The sequence below is a fragment of the Phoenix dactylifera genome, chromosome 4 (genome assembly GCF_009389715.1).
Source record: "Phoenix dactylifera cultivar Barhee BC4 chromosome 4, palm_55x_up_171113_PBpolish2nd_filt_p, whole genome shotgun sequence".
Taxonomy (NCBI): Eukaryota; Viridiplantae; Streptophyta; class Magnoliopsida; order Arecales; family Arecaceae; genus Phoenix; species Phoenix dactylifera.
The window spans coordinates 20269437-20287308 of record NC_052395.1 but is presented as its reverse complement, the minus strand read 5'-3'; the positions used below and the strand labels follow the sequence as shown (position 1 = coordinate 20287308).

The 17872-nt window shown below is 37.0% G+C and overlaps 2 protein-coding genes across 2 annotated transcripts; both read right to left on the bottom strand.

Annotated features, from left to right (window-relative positions):
- Positions 1 to 721: 721 nt before the first annotated feature.
- On the bottom strand, positions 722 to 7269 carry LOC103712780 (chloroplastic group IIA intron splicing facilitator CRS1, chloroplastic). The gene is made up of 9 exons (XM_008799401.4): positions 6347 to 7269; positions 4906 to 5431; positions 4533 to 4663; positions 2274 to 2624; positions 2019 to 2175; positions 1506 to 1798; positions 1353 to 1412; positions 1101 to 1179; positions 722 to 992 (listed from the first exon to the last, which is right to left on the bottom strand). Exons 1-9 carry the CDS (start codon positions 7175 to 7177, stop codon positions 988 to 990), a joined length of 2433 nt encoding a protein of 810 aa, XP_008797623.1. The 5' UTR covers positions 7178 to 7269; the 3' UTR covers positions 722 to 987.
- A 4129-nt stretch (positions 7270 to 11398) lies between these two features.
- On the bottom strand, positions 11399 to 15039 carry LOC103712820 (protein SAR DEFICIENT 1-like). Its single transcript, XM_026806834.2, has 7 exons — positions 14923 to 15039; positions 14332 to 14384; positions 13586 to 14082; positions 12234 to 12394; positions 11899 to 12093; positions 11757 to 11813; positions 11399 to 11641 (listed from the first exon to the last, which is right to left on the bottom strand). The coding sequence occupies exons 1-7, from the start codon at positions 15037 to 15039 to the stop codon at positions 11399 to 11401; spliced, it is 1323 nt and encodes a 440-aa protein (XP_026662635.2).
- Positions 15040 to 17872: the final 2833 nt, after the last annotated feature.

Below are 17872 nucleotides of genomic sequence, written 5' to 3'. Positions count from 1 at the left end.
TTCTTGGAAAATATTTTAGACCCATAATCTCGATCGAGCGTTCCACCTGCAAATTAATAGTCTGCATACCCAATCCATCAACCCAAATAAGTGTTAGAGAGATTATAAATGTCATTCTTAAAAGAAAAAAACGCTGAAGCCATGGAATTTAGTGTTTGGTCGAATAAATCAAGGATGGACTGGACCAAGGCATCAAATTTTTGACCTCTACTTTTGAGAAAAAAGACGGGAAAATACATGATTCAAAACTGACCCGGTTTTTTTGGTAAAAGTTTCATAATTCAGACCTAGGACTAACAGGTTAAAGATATCAGGTCTGATTAGACTGAACCAAGCCAGGACACAGGTGGAGTCAACCCATGGGCAGCCCTTCTTCGCGCCCAAATTGCCTTGTAGAAACAGACAAGCTGTTTTCACCATCATCATAAAAAATAATAAAATAAAATAAAATAAATAAAAATAAATAAAAAATGCTGTCAAAGGTGGTAGGTGGATACCAAATGTTAAAGAGATTTATTCATTCTTAAACACAACGAATGCAAAATTTTCCTAAAAAATAAATACTAACCTTCGTCCAAGTGTTCATTCTATAACTAGCGTCTTAGCAGACAGCTGACTCATATAAATGAAGATGATCACATACAGAGCATCTATGCGTGTGAAACCTGAATGACCTGAATCACCGTCATAGCCAATTAACCATAGCCTTTGACAATGGCAATAGACAGGAAAGAACGGAGTAAAGAAATTTTGCATTAAAACATCAATCTGTAGATTCCACTATTTTAGGTTGCAAAGCAAAATTTGTAATCTAGAGAGAACTGAAACAGGCAACAGAATGGCAAGAGTGCATCCTCAGCAGAAAGCACCAACTGGTGCAAATTTTCCTTTGTATATATTCTCTCCTTGGGCTACAAACATATGAAACGCACTACTTGATCAACCTTCTTCTGTTGCAGTGGGGTCTAAGAGCGGCCCATATGAGAGTCATCCTGCAGAGCGAAAGAATGACAAATCCATTAAGTTTGCAATTATGTTATCAAGAAAAAAATGGAAACCTACTACAATATATGCCCCTTTGCCTCCACAAATAACTATACCGCTGCCTGCACTTCCAACACCATTTGGGCACTGGAGTTTTCTAGAAATCATTTTCTTGGTTCTTGTCTTTAAATCTCTCTGCAAAATCAGTTTATTCAAATTAGCTTGCTATATTTCCAGACTTCCAGAAAAAGCAGAGTTCTAATTGCAAAATAAAAAATAGTCCTCTAAGAATGTTAACCGAACCAATGCTATAATCAAACTATAGCCTTGAACCAGTTAGACATAGAAAGGTGATGGAAATAACGCACCACTCTCTGTTTCAATGCGCAGATTGATTTTTGTCTCTGACGGGCAAAGTATTTGAGTGACTTGAACAAAAAGAAGGGGAAGAAGATTAATAGAGTCAATAATGAAATGATAAACAATGAAAGAGATAAAAACATAAATGCATCAATCATTACCCCTCGTCGTTGAATTTCAATAGATCTCTGGAAAGCTTCTCTTTTTGTCAGGAGATTGTCAGGTAGGAGCTTTAAAGGGCGTCCATAGTTCTTCCCACGGTAAAGAATTATGGCATGAGTACTTCTTAGCTTCTCTATTGCAACTAATATCCCACCACTTTCGATTTCAAGCAGCTGTGCTGTATAGGTTATTTGATGAAAATCTTGCTGCTTTGTAATTACTTTTACAACTTCTTTATGCTTCCAGTGCTGGTGAATGTTTCCAATTACGCCATCATAGATACCACGCCTACCTGTAAGAGGAATCTAGAAATGACTATATTTACATCCAGAATTTCCAGATAAGTTCAGGAAAAGAATAGTTTACCAAGATAAACCTAAAATATTGAAAAGGGGAAAAAAAGAAAAAATATACAGATGCATCTATCAGCAGGAAAGAATTGCAGCAACTGGCTGAAAGAATAACAGTTCCACAGATTACAAAGGCAAGTAGTTTCTAGGTTTGCTCCATACCCAACAACAGCAATTCATCCATTTTTAGACCTATGTTTCGGAAAGTTTGCCTTTCCTCTTCCATCAAGAGTTCCTGGTCTGCAGCCTCCTCTGAGGGACTCCATTGAGAATTAAGCTTAGCCAACTCCTTCTCAGACTTCTCAATCTTCCGCTTAATCTGTGGATCAGAAAAACAAACAAAAAAAAACAAATTTGCATCAGAAGTTCCATTTGTGAATAGCTTCCAAGAATGCTTATAATGATGACGAATAATACAATAAAAAGTTCGCGTTCTTTCTTCCTAATTTCCTTCTCCAGTTTTGCTCTCTCAGCTTCGAATTGAATCTTTTCCTCAGAGATTCCACTGTTTACAGCAGTATATTTAGATTGAATGTCTTGAAATTCTGTATAAGTTCCAACAGTGCCTGTGCTGTACAGGAATTCGTCAATATCAGAAAACAAGTTGATTGCATTTGTTCGAGCTAGTTCTTCCTTTAGTTGTTGGCCACAGATCTCAGTTTCTCGCTCAGCAATTGAACTTGCAACTCGAGCAGATAGAAAATCTTTGCCTCTATACAGGATGATAAAGTCCTTGTTTCTTAATATCAGAACTCCTCCTGTTAGACGCTGCATTCACGAGCTTCACCGTCAAGCACATGAGGAAGCTTCAGAGAAAGAAGATTTGTTCATGAGGACAGAACTTTCAATAAACTCAAGACATTTGCAACATATACTAAAAAATTATTAAAGAAAAACATTGACATCCTTTTGAAGTTTATTAAACAATCTCTAGTAATTTTGAAGGTAAGAAGTAGAACTTAGATGTTTGCAAATAAACATCTCTCACATTTTAACAGAGGGTTTCTCCAGGTCCATTTGGAGGAAACATCCTGCAACTAAGTTCGTAAAACATGATACTTTAATGTTCTAACCAGAGCATGTAGAAGTAGATTTAATCTAAAGGAAACATGTATAGTAATGTGTAAGTGGGGCTTCTTTGCTTTGTTTTGTGTCTGTTTGTCTGTCTATCTATTTGTGCATTTGTCCATGCATGCTGTGATACAATTTGGATTTGAAGACTTAAATCACAAAAATTTATATTATAATTCAAGTTTACATACTTTTATCTTTATGTATCCTAGCATTCCTGTAACTAATTTATGGGGTTATTTTTCATAGAGGGTCAGGAATATTATATTATGTAGAATTTGTCTGCAATTCTGATTCTAGGTCTAGGTTGGGTTAGAGAAGGATTTCAGTCGTTATTTTTGTGTTTTGAAGTGATCTCTATAATTTTGTGTGCAATATTTCACGGAATGAAATTTACTACTTTTGGAAGGTTTTTGATTATCCATTTGTTTGGAAAATAAGCAGTTTTGATAACAATGGAGTTTTAGGTTAATTAGGACATATTTCGAGTTAGCTGTGCAAATTAGAGTCCAGATCCACTATATAAGTTGGGAATCCTTTTATGATTCAAGAATATTTCTTTAGATTGTCTAATATTTGAGTGCCTACAGATATGGGTCCATCACCAGTAACAAAGTTTTTATATTTATATTATATTGAATGTATCCCCCCTGTGGACTTCTTTCTTTCCCTTCATATTGTCAATTTTGTCTTTTCAGTTTTCTCCTCATCTATTCCACCCTCTTTTCTTCTGTCTCCCCTCCTTTTACTCTTTTTCTCATTGTTGTTATTGTTTATAAAGACACTATTCAGATTTATCTAGATCTGGAAGTTATTTCAGTTACATGTATATACTTGCATCTCTCGTGCTAAGGGGTTGAATCAGCATGTGTTTTTTTGCATGCGTCCGCACATGGATTTGCATCTGCTTGGATGCTTGTGCATGCATCTATGCATGCATATGCATATGTGTGTGCATGCCCGCATATGTGCACTAGTGCATTTATGTGCTTGTGCATGTGCAATAGCATGCTTGCATGTGTGTGGACATAAACATGGGGCATGCGCATCGTGCATCTGTTTGTGCTGTATGTATTTTTTTATAGTTTAGGGAAGACGGATCTTATTGATCTTTGACAATTTGTAAACATCACTAATCAACAGTCGAAGTATCAATCAAAATAATCTTTATTCATATGATTGCTCTTCCAAACATGAAGGTTAGTCATAATAAAAACATATGTTCTACAGCATGCTGAGTACAGCACATAGGAAGATTGTTGATTAAATAATTCAAGTAAAAGGTTCTTAGAAAAAAAAATAAAAAGGTGTGAAAGGATTCAGAATGTACTTTAAGGCATTATTATAGAGATGAAAGAGGAAAACCCTAATTTTAGAAGAGGTACTGGCTCTTGCATTTCATTAGAATTTGATCTTTGTTATCTTGTGAGAATCCATTGCAAAACTAATCCTAATGTAACATCATACACCATCAGGCACGAAGTATATGTTTGCAACAACAAATGCAAAACTAATATTCCATTTTCAACCAAGCATTCTAAAGTATCCACTCGACATGTTATTTCTTTTTATCACATTGAAAATAAGTGGGAAAAAAAAACTTGCCTTGAGCTCACATGACATCTGCTTGTTGTTGATGTTTGGAATTCCCACTTTTACTGCAATCTTGGCTATAAGACTTTTCTCCCAAAGCTTTATAATAGCAGCAGCCAAGCCTTGAAGTTTTCTAATTTTTCCTTTCATAAATTAAGAAAAGACAAAACAGTTAGAACTCTAAGATTCTAAAACATCTAATTTTCTTATTGCGTTTGTTTGTGATTGTGCATACTCAGACAGATTGATAGATCACTGAATGAATAGAAACAGAAAACAGAAATTCTGCTGCATAACCAATGTCCAAAAGCATGTAACCTCTTTATGGCATACAAAAATACAAATCCTATGAAACTAGAACCCAATTTGGTGTAAGTAAAATTACCAAGGGCAAAATGAGTAGGTAAAGGATGTGCAAGCTTCCGTAGGTATGTCAATTCCTCATCTGTTAGCTTAGCTTTCATCAAGGGAGGGCACAGCCTAAATGGCGGCCTGAAATTGGGGACAAATTCTGGAAGTAAGTCAGCATCTACCGGTAATGGTTTTCGCCACCACCAGTCAATAAAACGAGGACCTAATCCATCCAACAATCTGTCAACTTCTCTCTCATAAAGTGTTCCTTTGATTGCTTCAGCAGCATTTTGTATTTCCCACTCCATATTGGATGTATGAGTATTCTCTATGTCTCCATCCTGCTGGATGACAGATATGTTTGTGATTTCATCGCATTTTGTTGGCGGAATTGCACCACCATCTTCAGATATGCCAAGGTTAAGTTTTGATGAAGATGCTTCCCCTCCAATGGTAATGGCTGAATTATGAGATGCTTCTGGAACCAATGAATAGTTACTTCCTCTGTGAACAACAAGGGTATCTCTTCTGTGCCAAACAACCAAGCCACCAGTCTTTGTCTGCCCAATATATGAACAGAAAATAAACTATATGAAATAGCAGAATATAAAGATTACGAGCAGTTGGAAGCTAAGTTCAATTAAAACTCACACCCATCAAAACTGAGATAATATTCATAACATCATAGTACGTGTTAAATAAAGGAGATTGCAGCCACGCATATAATATTCACAGGACATCACCAGGTATTACTATACATAACTAACTGGGGGCGGGTTATAAGAATAACTAATGTATGTGACGAGAACAAATTAGATTTACTCAGCAATATTTAACTGGAACGTCATGTCCAGCTTGATGTCAAATTTTGTGAGATCATGAAGACTATTTAACTATCATAACAAGGTCAAAACTTATAGCAGAAGATAGAGAAGGTAATTAATATATTGAATGTGCTACATTCAAGTAGAGCATAAAACAAGAACAATATTCACATTGGATTGATTGTCTTCAAATTCTAGAGTTGTGGAATTGCCTCTGAAGTGCATTGTCATTTCCTACTTGCTGATTTTCAGCGAAGTGATCAGAAAAAACATGGATCAAGACACAAAATCTTAGATTTTAATTCTCAAACAGTTTATGAATTTTGTGGGAGATCAAATACCAGATCCCCACAGTTCACTTCCAAAAACCACTAGGCACAGACAGTTATAGGACATCACCAAGCTGATGGTGTGTAATTGCAAGAATCATCTCCAAAATGGAGGCTTTTATTTTGTAGGCTGAATATATATTTATAGATGTAGGAACAGATGCCTGATCTGATAGCTCGATACTGCATCGAATCAAATTTTATTGCAATTTGTTTCCACGTAATTGAGATCGTAAAAAATAATGAATCCAATTACCAAAAACTAGATTGAAGTGACCCCCAAAAAACAATCATAAAAGCAGAAAATTGGCGAGCAACTGACCTCAAGAATCTCATGAGCTCTGTCCATGTTCCGCCGCAACGGCTCGACAAACTTAACCATCGCAAGCTCCCCCTTGCTCCAAGTTCTCCGAATCTCATCGACCACCTCCTGCGTCACCCCGGCCTTCTTCGCCTTCACCCATTTCTTCATCCTCCTCGCCTCGCCGCGCAGCCTGGCCAGCACGTCCCCCGTAAGGGTCAGCTCCGCAGCCGTGGGCTGCCTCGCCTTCTTCTCCCTCCTGAAGACGAGCTTCTTCTCCACCCCCACCCACGGCGACCTCCTGGACGGTCGCCACCGCGCTTCGCCATCGCTGATGTTGAGAGGAACGCTGAACTCAGGCGACTCGGCTTCGCCTGTTGCATTCTCTTCTCCCTCCATGGGATGGATTTCTTGAAGTTTGGTGATGCTTCTGATGATGCCGCGCATGGCTTGCCGGCTTCTACCGCTGCGGACCTTGTCGGTGAGGGAGCGGTCCCGGGCGGGGTCGTCGTCGCCTCGGCCGCCGTCGCCGCCCTCGCCGCGGGGCTTCTTCTTGTGGGGATTGGAGAGGTCGAGGACTTGGTCGGCGGGGAGGAGGAGGGGGCCTCTCATCCAGGGGGCACTAGGCATCTTGACGGCGCCGGCGAGCGGCCATGGTGGCTTCTCCGAAGACAGAGGGCTCTGGGCTTTATCTTGGGGGATGAGCTTGAGAGGGGGAGGAGGAGAGTTGAGGGGTTTGGCGGAGGAGGAGAAAGCAGTGCTCGGGGAGAGGGATTGGAGATTATCTGGACGGTGAGGAGGGCAAGGTTTGGAAGACGCGAGAGAGGAAAAGAAGAGGGCGGAAGGAGGCATTGGAAACTTAGGATAAACAGAGCCTTCTTGGTGCTTCCTCTCTGCTACCTAAATATCTCACAAGTGAAAACCCCACAACCACTTGACAGGCTCCGGGGACGGAGGAAAGAAACCAAGATAATAGTCTAGCATCAAAATTTAAGAAAACAGTAGATTTTTTTCGCCTGAGGGTCCATCAATCTATCAGTAAAATTAAACTAGATTTTTGGATTCATAAGGTCTATATAAATACATGCCCTATCTGGCCTAAATTTTAGGGGAGAAAAAAAATCTCTATAATTTGTTTAAATTTTTCTATAAAATTAAACTGAAAATTTTATAAAATTTATAAGTTAGACTCACACAATTATAGGCTACAATCGCTAGGCCTGTATTCATAAAATATCCAAAAATAATTTTAGAGTGGGCAGGTCGGAATACTATAGGAAGAAAAAAACTTCAACAAGTCTTTCTCTCTCTCTCTCTCTCTCTCTCTCTCTCTAGGGGATTTAGGCCAGTCCACTTCAATTTCTGAATATTTATACACATAGGTCTAGCCCAGCTTAAGATCATCTTACTGGTCCATTGACCTAATCCACAAATTTTACAAATTGTACAAGATTTTCAGCCCAATATCTAAATAGGCCCTATAGGTTTCTTTTTCTTCTTCTTGCAGCCCAACATACTCCCACATCGGATTTAGATTAAGATTATGATGGACTTTTAGAAGAATATGGCCTAAAAAGGCTAATAGGTTGGATTTCTGTAAGAAATTCAGTCAGATCAGCCTAATCCTTTTAAATTTCCCATAGAATCTTAAATTATACAGTCTTTTTAAATAAAGCCCATATCAATCCAATTCCTCTATAGACCAAATCTTGTGGGAGGATACAGTTCAACATGCCTATAGATGAGATTTAGACCAAAACTATGACTGAATTTTTGAAGAAAATGGATGCTAGCAAGTCTGATTTCTATAGGAAATCCAATCCAAACTTACTGAATTTCCCAAACAGACCCTAAATAATATATATTATTGGATAATTTTACTACTAGGTATACCAAACAGGTAAAACATAAAATTAAAATGATTGGTATAAAATTGACAATATCTATGGTTTTATTGCCTAATCCCTCTAAATTTCCCATAGAATCTTAAATTATACAGTCTTTTTAAATAAAGCCCATATCAATCCAATTCCTCTATAGACCAAATCTTGTGGGAGGATACAGTCCAACATGCCTTGAGATTTAGACCAAAACTATGACTGAATTTTTGAAGAAAATGGATGCTAGCAAGTCTGATTTCTATAGGAAATCCAATCCAAACTTACTGAATTTCCCAAACAGACCCTAAATAATATATATTATTGGATAATTTTACTACTAGGTATACCAAACAGGTAAAACATAAAATTAAAATGATTGGTATAAAATTGACAATATCTATGGTTCTATACTGTATGATGGGAACGCCCACATTAGCCTGGTGGCCATGGAATCAAAGCGTTTCATCATGGTTCAAATTATGTGTTACACATGCTGAGTACTAATCTTTATCTATTAATATTATAACGATAACTCTGGTCATGAGGCCTTTCATGATGCTTGTGTTTCCACGTGTTTTCCCACTCTTCATCCACTTTCCGTGGATCACATTTCCCCAACCCTGCCCTAAATTTTGATTAATTGGAGAATTACGTTGCTAACCTACGTTTATACCCTTTCCCTGAAATTTATTATCTTATTTTCTATAAACATGTGCATTGCACATCGAACACTCAGTGTTACATAAAATGCAAACTCCCATCCTTGCTTCTCCTTTCTTGACAATCTATTCAAAAGCTAACTTCTAGCTATGCTTGAACTAACTCAAAATACTAGTATATAAATAATTTGAATATATTATATATTATTTTAGTTATTATTATTTATATAGATAATTATTTTATAATTATCTATTATAAATTAATTTTGATAATATAGAATAAAAGGTATTTCGATTAAAAAATTAAAACATAATCAATATTATTACTTCAAATATATCAAAAGAAGTCTTGGATAATTTTAAACTTTTACCAGATTTTTCACATAAGCTGTTCTTGTATAGCTCAAGCCCGGCTACAAATTAAATGAGCTACCTAAGGTTCGGCTTCAATTATTAAAGAAGCCAACCTAGGGCTAGACCTTGCTCAATTGGTGTTTGGCTTGTTGATATCCCACTCTTGACCTACAGTGGATAGAGAAGATCTATGACTCCAAGTTTCATAAACATTATGCATTGCATATGCCTCACTTTAGTTATTCTAAATTTCTAACCAACATTAGGTCCTGCCAAAACGCACAAGAAAACTTAGTTACACTCTTCCACTTTCAATTTTTTCGGCTTCCCAGCTGCATCCAAAAGGCCTTCATGCACCAAAAGCAGTCCATGTCTGATGCCAAGATTGGGCAGATCTTTAGATGCAAGGGAATTCAGAATCATCAACTTTTCAGAACCAAATGCCTTATCATCAAGTCCAAGCATCTTAGCCTCGTTATCCCTTAAACGAACACTTCTTTGTACTTTATAACCTAAATAAGATGTTCCTTCCATTATCTTGAGCTTAGGCTTCACAAATGTGGAAGTAGGCACATTAGGAGATTCGGGGTGGCAATTGAGTTTGGTTGGATCAGATACGGGTTGGGTCGGATATGGGTTGGGTCAAAAATTTATCAACCTAAACCCAGCTTGATTATTAAATAGTTTAAAATTTTGGATCTGAATCCGACCTATTTATTAAAAAAATAATCTTACCCACATAACTATTTATTAAACAAATAACCTGACCCAACCCACATAACTAATTATTAAACAGGTCAAGTCATGTTAAATAGATTTTGAATGGATTAAATAGATTTAAACAGGTTAAGCGAATCGGATTAAACATGTTAAAAACAAATTAAGTAGATTTCAAACATGTTAAACAGATTTTAAATAGGTTAAATGGGTCGGATAATGATCCGACCCAATTATTAAACGGGTCAAAGATCTAAACATAAACTTAACCCATTTAATAAACATATCTAGACAAGTTGATTGAAACCTGCTTATGTTAAATCTAAATATACTTAAAGCAGGCCGTTTGTGAGTCAGATTGATAGGTCGGATCATAAATTGCCAACCTTATTCAAGACAAGCCAAGAGTTCTTCAAAGTTATCTAATTTTATGAACAATTATGGGTCATGAAAATGAACTCCCATTTTACCACAAAAAAAAAGAACTCCCATGAAGTCATTCATTAAGACAACATTTGAAAATTTTAAATCTTAAAGTCATGACTTTGCTTTTAGTTGGTTCAAAATTTTTATTTTTTTAATAATTTAGAATTTTCAAAGATGTTTCATTGTTTTAATTTTAAAAGGAAAGGAGGGAGACTGGCCATACTATAATTGTCCAAGTCCATTTCGGGATGCATCATCCAGTAATCGAACTCGGAACCTCACATTTGACCGCTATGGCAGTTCACCAAAGTTAATAACATAATAGAAGTAGAAAGCTACAAACTTTAGCAACTCTACTAAAATTAAAATTTTCAATTCTAGATTTTAGAAAAATGTAAATTTCTACAAATAATCAAATAGACATATTCCATAATAATATACTATAATTTCTCCAATTACAAAATAGCATGATTATATGGTACATCTAAATGCAACTTTTAGTAAATGAAGAATGAAAAGTCTCTCCGTGATATTTTGTTTTCTGATTTTATTGGGTACGTCCATACTCGTGTACTGTGAGGCGCCCACTAAGGTTAAAAAAAAAAAAAGTGAAAAGTCTCTGGTGTTGTATAGCAAGTAACCATACGTAGTGAAAAGATATTTTCCTCCACTTCGATGAGTAAATTTCATGCCAAAAGACTGTAATAAGACAATTTTTCTTGGTTTCTTAGGTGGATCCGAAAGGTCTAATAAGAACACTGACTTTCATCATTGTAATATTAGAGCTGAGGGGTTTGTATCACAAATAATGGCGAACACTTGGGCACACCAACACAAACACACCATGTTTTATTTGCTTATATCTGAGAATAGGCAACCAGGGCAGTGCAAAGGGGTTGTTAACACAATTTTGTCTAGTGTGTTTTGGAGAGGGATTTTATACACCCTTCTCTATACAAGTAGCAAAGTATCCTCTTAGCACACTGCCTTCCTACAGTCTCTAGCTCAAATTCAAATGGAGATGGCCTGAACTAAATCTAAGACAGAGTTGTGTCTGATGACAAGTCTGACATATCGCAGGCATCGCCTTGTTGAACTGTTGGCTGTCGAATTTCTGTTGTTGTTTGCAGCCAGCAACTTGCTTCCACTTGAGGATTGTTCACAAGACCTCCTACTTGATTGAATTCCAAATTTTTGTAGTCTGGTCGCATGCTCTCTTGATGACCTGAATACCTGGAGGACCCCATAACAACTTGCTGGGCTGGCTCATCTGCAGACAACTTCAAGACATTAGACCAATGAACAATAAGAAGACAGTTAAATGTTACTTGGGGATGAGGAAGGGAACTTGGTACCATGCAATAAAGCACTATACGTATTGAAGGATCCATCAACCTCTTCCACCCTATCCCAGTGCCTGTATGCTTCTAAGACCAGCTGTTCTACATAACTCTGCATCAGTTTTTAGGGACACTGTTAGAAGTGTCAAAAGACCTACAGTCTCATATTGGGCATGGGCACTGAATCAGAAACTCACTTTCTGCATATGAGTAAACTGGTTTGGCCAGCATGTTAATCCATCAAAAACAGCCCCCATGACTTGGCATATGGGGTTCAATAGAACAGCGCAATTAGACGCGCGAAACAAGTATTGCCTGTCACCGATGTCGCAAGTCCTCGCATGATTGATTGTTACTTCCCACATTCGATCCGACATCCCCATTCCGAGCGTCTGGTTGAATTCAAGAAGTTAGATATTGCATAGCTTTATAGGACACAATGTATGCATTTGCTATGATTGCAGTAGTCCAAGAATGAAGTTTGGGAACTTGGAAGCATGAAAAATGGAAGTTTAATTAGGATAGTGCTTGCCTGTCGGAGGTGATGAGGATCCAAAGACCATAACTTCAACAAGTCTTGGACCGTGTTGATGCCCTTGGAAGCTAGCCTCCTATGAAAGGCCCCATCCTTCCCTATCTTCTCCAGTCGCCAAACCTCATCTCCAAGAGTTGGTGGGTGGTGCTTTCTGTACACTAGATAGATTTGGAATTGGTTAAGTCATATTAGTTGGAAGGAGCTATGGAAGGAGTTGAAAACCGGGAAAAGAAAAGGAAAACAAAATAGCAATTGATACTGAATAAACATTTGATTACTTGCACATGAATAATAACGAACAATGGAAAAACAAAGAGATAAATAAAAACACTTGCAATGACAAAGATTGTATCCTTTAATAATAAATAGTGGCTAAAACCTAGTACTTAAAAGTTTTTGCACAAGGGTGTATTTTGCTTGTAGTTATCTATATATTAACAGAAAATGACATGGATGGACCAAAATTTTTGGTATACTTAGGTGTACCATAGTAAGCCACTTCACAGAGATTGGTTAATTATATAGAGCTCCAATCCCCTAGCGCCACATGGAATGTCGACATTGCAAGAAAAGTATTGTGGCAATAGTCTTAGCATTTCGGAAACATCATGTAAAATAGTCATGGGTAGGTCTTCTGTTTGATGGTCAAAGCATATCCAATGAATAGGAACTCGATTTGAATGAATCTGGTTGAAGCTGATCACACATTACTTTAGAAAAAAGTAGCATATATTAAGTTGATTTCTTAATGTCAACTGGGGCCCAACAGCTTTGATTATAGAATTCAAAGAATAGACCATGAGTCTTCCAAGAATTTCAAAGTCCACCTAAGACTTGAACTGGTGCAATTATAGTTTAGGTGCTTATAATCAGTGCCACATGTACTAAAACTCATTTATTTTCGATAAGCCAATTAGGTAGATTATCTGTCTTCTTGATGCTAAAGATAAATTACTCGCTATGATTTGGGTTGAGAATTTCAAATTTAGTTTGTCAATGTTTCTGAAAATCAATTCTTATTAATTTGTTTAACCATTGTTTTTAAATTAAGATTTGTGCAATTACGATGTTGATTGAAAAGGCCAGAACTGCAAGCAAAAATCGTAAAAAAAAAAACAAATTTGTCCGATGCTATCACATTATAACCCTGATTATTTTATGAAATATAAAAGAACTATTCATCACCATATGGATAAAAAAAAAATGGAGTTTGTATTAATTTGATGGGTAAAATACTTGGATAATATGATTATAACATCTTAAGCCATGGATGGTCTTTAAATGACCATTCAATACTATAGAGATATCACTATAACATGAATGGCAAACAAGTTTAAAATTATACTCACGTTCTCCTCGATGATCTTTGACGACAAAAGGTTCTGTCATTGCTTCTTTAATCCTTGGTCCTTCCTTACTCCCCAGCACAATTCTGGCACCAAGTCTGAAGTTTCTGCTCCTTATCCAGCTTGAATTATCCGTGAAAGCAAGTTCTCCAATGGAAGCAATCCCATCTCTTAAGTTGACGAGAACATCCCCGATAAGCAATGGTCTTTTCCCTGATCTTTCTCTAATGATGCTGTTCTTGAACTCTTCACTGGTCCAATCCTCATGATACTCCGAAGGAAAATCTCCGTCAAGGACCACTATTTCTACTTTCATGGATGATGGTAGTGGGTTGAGGGGCCTTTTCCCATTTTTTGTGTCTATGAGGAGGATTTGGAGTGGATTATTATCTTCATCTTCTATCTTGCTCCCTGTGAAGATTGGGAGTGAAAGTGGTTTATTGAAAATAAGCTTGAAGCTTGATGATGATTCTGCTACTTGGACTTGCATTTGAGGAGATCTGGAAAGATATAAGACAATCAAAATGTTATTTTTATTGCTCATGTTAGCTATATTCTGGAACTTTGGCAACTCCTCTCACTTACATCTCAATATATATATATATATATTCTCGAAATATGGATTGTGTAGTTAGAGAGAGATTACTAATTAGATTAATAAATTGAGTCACTGAATGGTAGCTGAAAGAAAGCTCCTAGAAGAAGTGCAATCAAACTAATAGTGCTAAAGAGAGTGTCAATAATTGTACCTCTGAAGTGCTTGGGCACCTTGAAATAGTGCATGCTCCACCTCCTCTTTAACCTAAACAAATAGAAGATTCTTACAAAACGGACAATTGGACAACTAAAATTCATGCAATGAAGATTGTTTATTCTCCAGCATATATTTTTCAGCTTAATTTTAATACTACAATGAACTTGCATTGATTAACTTGTTCCAAATCATGGAAATCTAACGCTATTCTCCAAAGAACAAGGAAGATGAAAAGAAATATAACACCACAAATTCAAGAAACCTTTTGGCTAATTATCAACAAATTGCAAAGAGCTAAGTTGAGGAATATTTATCATTACTTCTTGAATTCTCACGTAAAGAAAATGCAACAGAAGTGATTTGCTAATATTCTGTTTCTAGCTATTGACAAAAGGTTAAGCATCTAAATCTAAAAAGGACTATTAATCTCCAACAAATTGGGAAATAACCAGAATAAGGCCAGTTGACTCAGCATAAACAATCAGATGATTTCCTGACAGGAGGACTATAAATCCAACTCCCCAACTAATTATAGGAATAGAAGATAACGAAGAAAACAGGATTAAATATGAGAATTTTGTCATACCACTCTTCGAAGCAAGGGTTCCAAAGCCATACAGAAATTCTGCACCGATTGTGCCTTCACAGCTTCCCCAATTATACTGTTAAGGGCAGGAGGGAACAAAACAATACAAAATGTCATGCAAGCAATATGAAAAGATATTAACAAGCTATTCTTAAAAAAAAAAGAAAGTGATATGAACAAGTGATATGACAATGATATATAGAAACTTATATACAGTTGAAACATCACAGAGTAATATCACAATTCATAAAACCAATGCTCTAAGATAATTTCCATGAAATTTATCTCTAGTTATAATTTGATTAATTTCAGGCCTGTAAAATAATATACACGACCCATATAACCTATATTTCATAATCTCAGATAGAAGCTCGAGAGATCTAAAAGATATCGATGATCTAAAAAGCACTGCATGAGGAACTTTAATTTCTTGATGACCCAATGACCCCGTCCAGGTAAGTGCCCATGTTTGTTTTGCTCTCTGGCTTCAGGTTCCATCTCTAATGAATATATATATATATATATATATATATATATATATATATATATATATATATATATATATATATATATATATAGACACACACACACACACATATACATATATATATAATTTAATTGCAAGATGAAGGTCATGGTTCTAAGCAAGAAGAAGAAGAAGAAGAAGAAGAAGAGGAGGAGAGCTTCTTGGGTATTGAAATGTTCAATTTGGTCACTGAAAATCTGAGGTTGTTAGGCCTCTTTAAACTGCAAGCCATGATTCACTGTGCATGTGTGTTCATCCATATGGAATATTTAGACGTTATGAGAGCTGGCTACGGACGTCGAGAAAGAAGACGGGGATCGCATCCGTTTGTCCTCCTTTGGGTCGAGCTCGTGACCGGATGCATCGCGGAGCCTTTTGCCTGCCATTTTGGCACTCTAGTAGAATGGTTTGTTCGATGGAAGATTTCAGCGAGCAAATTCAGAGAAGGAGAAGATGAGAGCAGCAGGAAGGGGTCACAGAAGCCATGGGAAGGACAGGCATTGTATTTATATGGAGAACTGAGCTGTTGGAATGGGACCGTTACGTGTATTACAATAACTACGAGCGCAGAAGGTGCAGAGCGCGTGTTTGGAAGATGAGAGGAAAGGTAAGACTGACGTAGAGAAAGCGGACGTCATCCGGTTGAAACTTCAACTACTGCCAACTACCACCATTCAGTGGACGTCGTTAACATTTAACGTCTTTTCCTATAAAACAGTTCTGTCAGGAAAAAGAAGAAAAAAAAAGGAACCAAAGTGCTTGATTAAGCTCATGCACCACATGGAATGAGGATCTCATTGGGGGAATGAAGAAGGCCATGACTACCCGTATTCATTAAAAAATAAAAGGGAGCAGAAAAAGAAAAATATCATTTTCCCACAGTCCTGAGCGAGTCTTGAGCGATCATATTATCTTTGAAAAAAAAAATTTCTGGAAGTTCCGAGGATTTAATTTGCATTATGGTGTCAATTTGACACCCAGTCTTTCTATATAGCACCAAAAACGGCCTTTACGTCAAATATGTGGAGCATTTAACAAAAAAAACATAGCAGTACTTCAAGGCAAAAATATCATTTTTTTTTTTGAAAAGGTTAATAATATATAACCAGATTTTATTCAACTTGATTGATTATATTTGTCAAGTCATTAATATGAAAATTTGCAATACTAGAAAGAACTTTTGGCCTTTTATTTTTTTTTATAAAAAAAGCTAAGTGAAATACTTAAGAGTTCCATTACTACGAAAGAGATTGTTGTAGCTACAACAACTCAGGACTTCATCCAAAATGACTGATCAGAAAGTATTTTTTTTAGATTTTTTAGTTATGTATGAGTAAGTATCCCAGATATTCTCGACGAACTTTTAGAGTAACATTGCTTCCATTCCGGCACCGGCGTTAACTTGTTTTTTTTTTAATTGTGCAGGGTTTGATACATTGGCTTTGTCGGATGGTGAAGCATATTCGCCCGACACGGTGGGACCTCATGTTTTCGTGTTGACTGTTGACTGCTGACTAACAACCCACGGTTGACGCATACGTGGACTAGACTCTGAATATTCTTAATTTTGCGCGTAGAACGGTCAAGGTACACAAAATAAAAAACACAAACGGTTAGATACGCAGTACTAATCGCAGTTTTGCTCGAAAAATTAATGGAAGGAGTTCATGGTAACGACCATGTAAGTCGTTTGTGCGCGTTTGGACGAGAAGACCGGGAGTAAGTGGTCGGTTTGCTGAGCTTTGTTTTCTTTGTGTCCGCACGGACTTGTCCTTCTGCTGACTTTAAAATTGGTGATGAGCTGGATTGGATGATGGACCCATCCAGCCTAGCCCAACCAGTTAATTTTCTAACTTATATCCATCAAACCAAAAGTATCCCAGATCACTTAACCTAACTAGACCCCAACCACCTAGCACAAATATATGAGCTCGGCATTTCAGCGAAGAGGCCGAGCTCGAAATGCTCGTGAATGTTAAGATAATAATTTTCATCATGAATCTCAATTTTGATGTTGAAATCAACTCTTTTTTATCAAGATCGTAAGTGTAAATCATTTCCATCTTTGATCAATCTATAAAGTTATGTATTGTCATTTAAACAATAGCTTGACTAATAAATTATAGATAACAACCTTCTCTCAAGTGATCCGAGCTCAATGAAGAAGGCAAGTGATCTGAGCCAAACATGAGCTTTTCACAAATGGCTCCCTTGTTTGATAGCCCTAATCGTAGGCAAGTAGCAGACACAACGGGGGATAACCAGATCTGCAATGGGCCGGACTGGCTCGATCAGCCTAGTGCTCAACCCAAAGAAAACAGGGCTTGGGCTCAGACTTTTATTCCGGCCCAGAACCGGACTAAAGTGGGCTCGGCCCGGCTACAGGGGTCGGTATCGGACCTGAGGCTGATACCATTGGACTTT

Excerpts from the sequence above, each read along its gene's own strand:
- LOC103712820 (XM_026806834.2), bottom strand. The coding sequence starts at position 15,039 with ATGACATTTTGTATTGTTTTGTTCCCTCCTGCCCTTAACAGTATAATT. Across the intron at positions 12,094-12,233 it reads ATCCTCATCACCTCCGACAG|ACGCTCGGAATGGGGATGTC; the intron begins GCAAGCACTATC and ends GAATTCAACCAG. Across the intron at positions 11,642-11,756 it reads ACTGGGATAGGGTGGAAGAG|TTGTCTGCAGATGAGCCAGC; the intron begins GTTGATGGATCC and ends AATGTCTTGAAG.
- LOC103712780 (XM_008799401.4), bottom strand. The coding sequence starts at position 7,177 with ATGCCTCCTTCCGCCCTCTTCTTTTCCTCTCTCGCGTCTTCCAAACCT. Across the intron at positions 4,664-4,905 it reads ACCTACTCATTTTGCCCTTG|GAAAAATTAGAAAACTTCAA; the intron begins GTAATTTTACTT and ends AATTTATGAAAG. Across the intron at positions 1,413-1,505 it reads TTGAAATTCAACGACGAGGG|TCACTCAAATACTTTGCCCG; the intron begins GTAATGATTGAT and ends TTTTTGTTCAAG.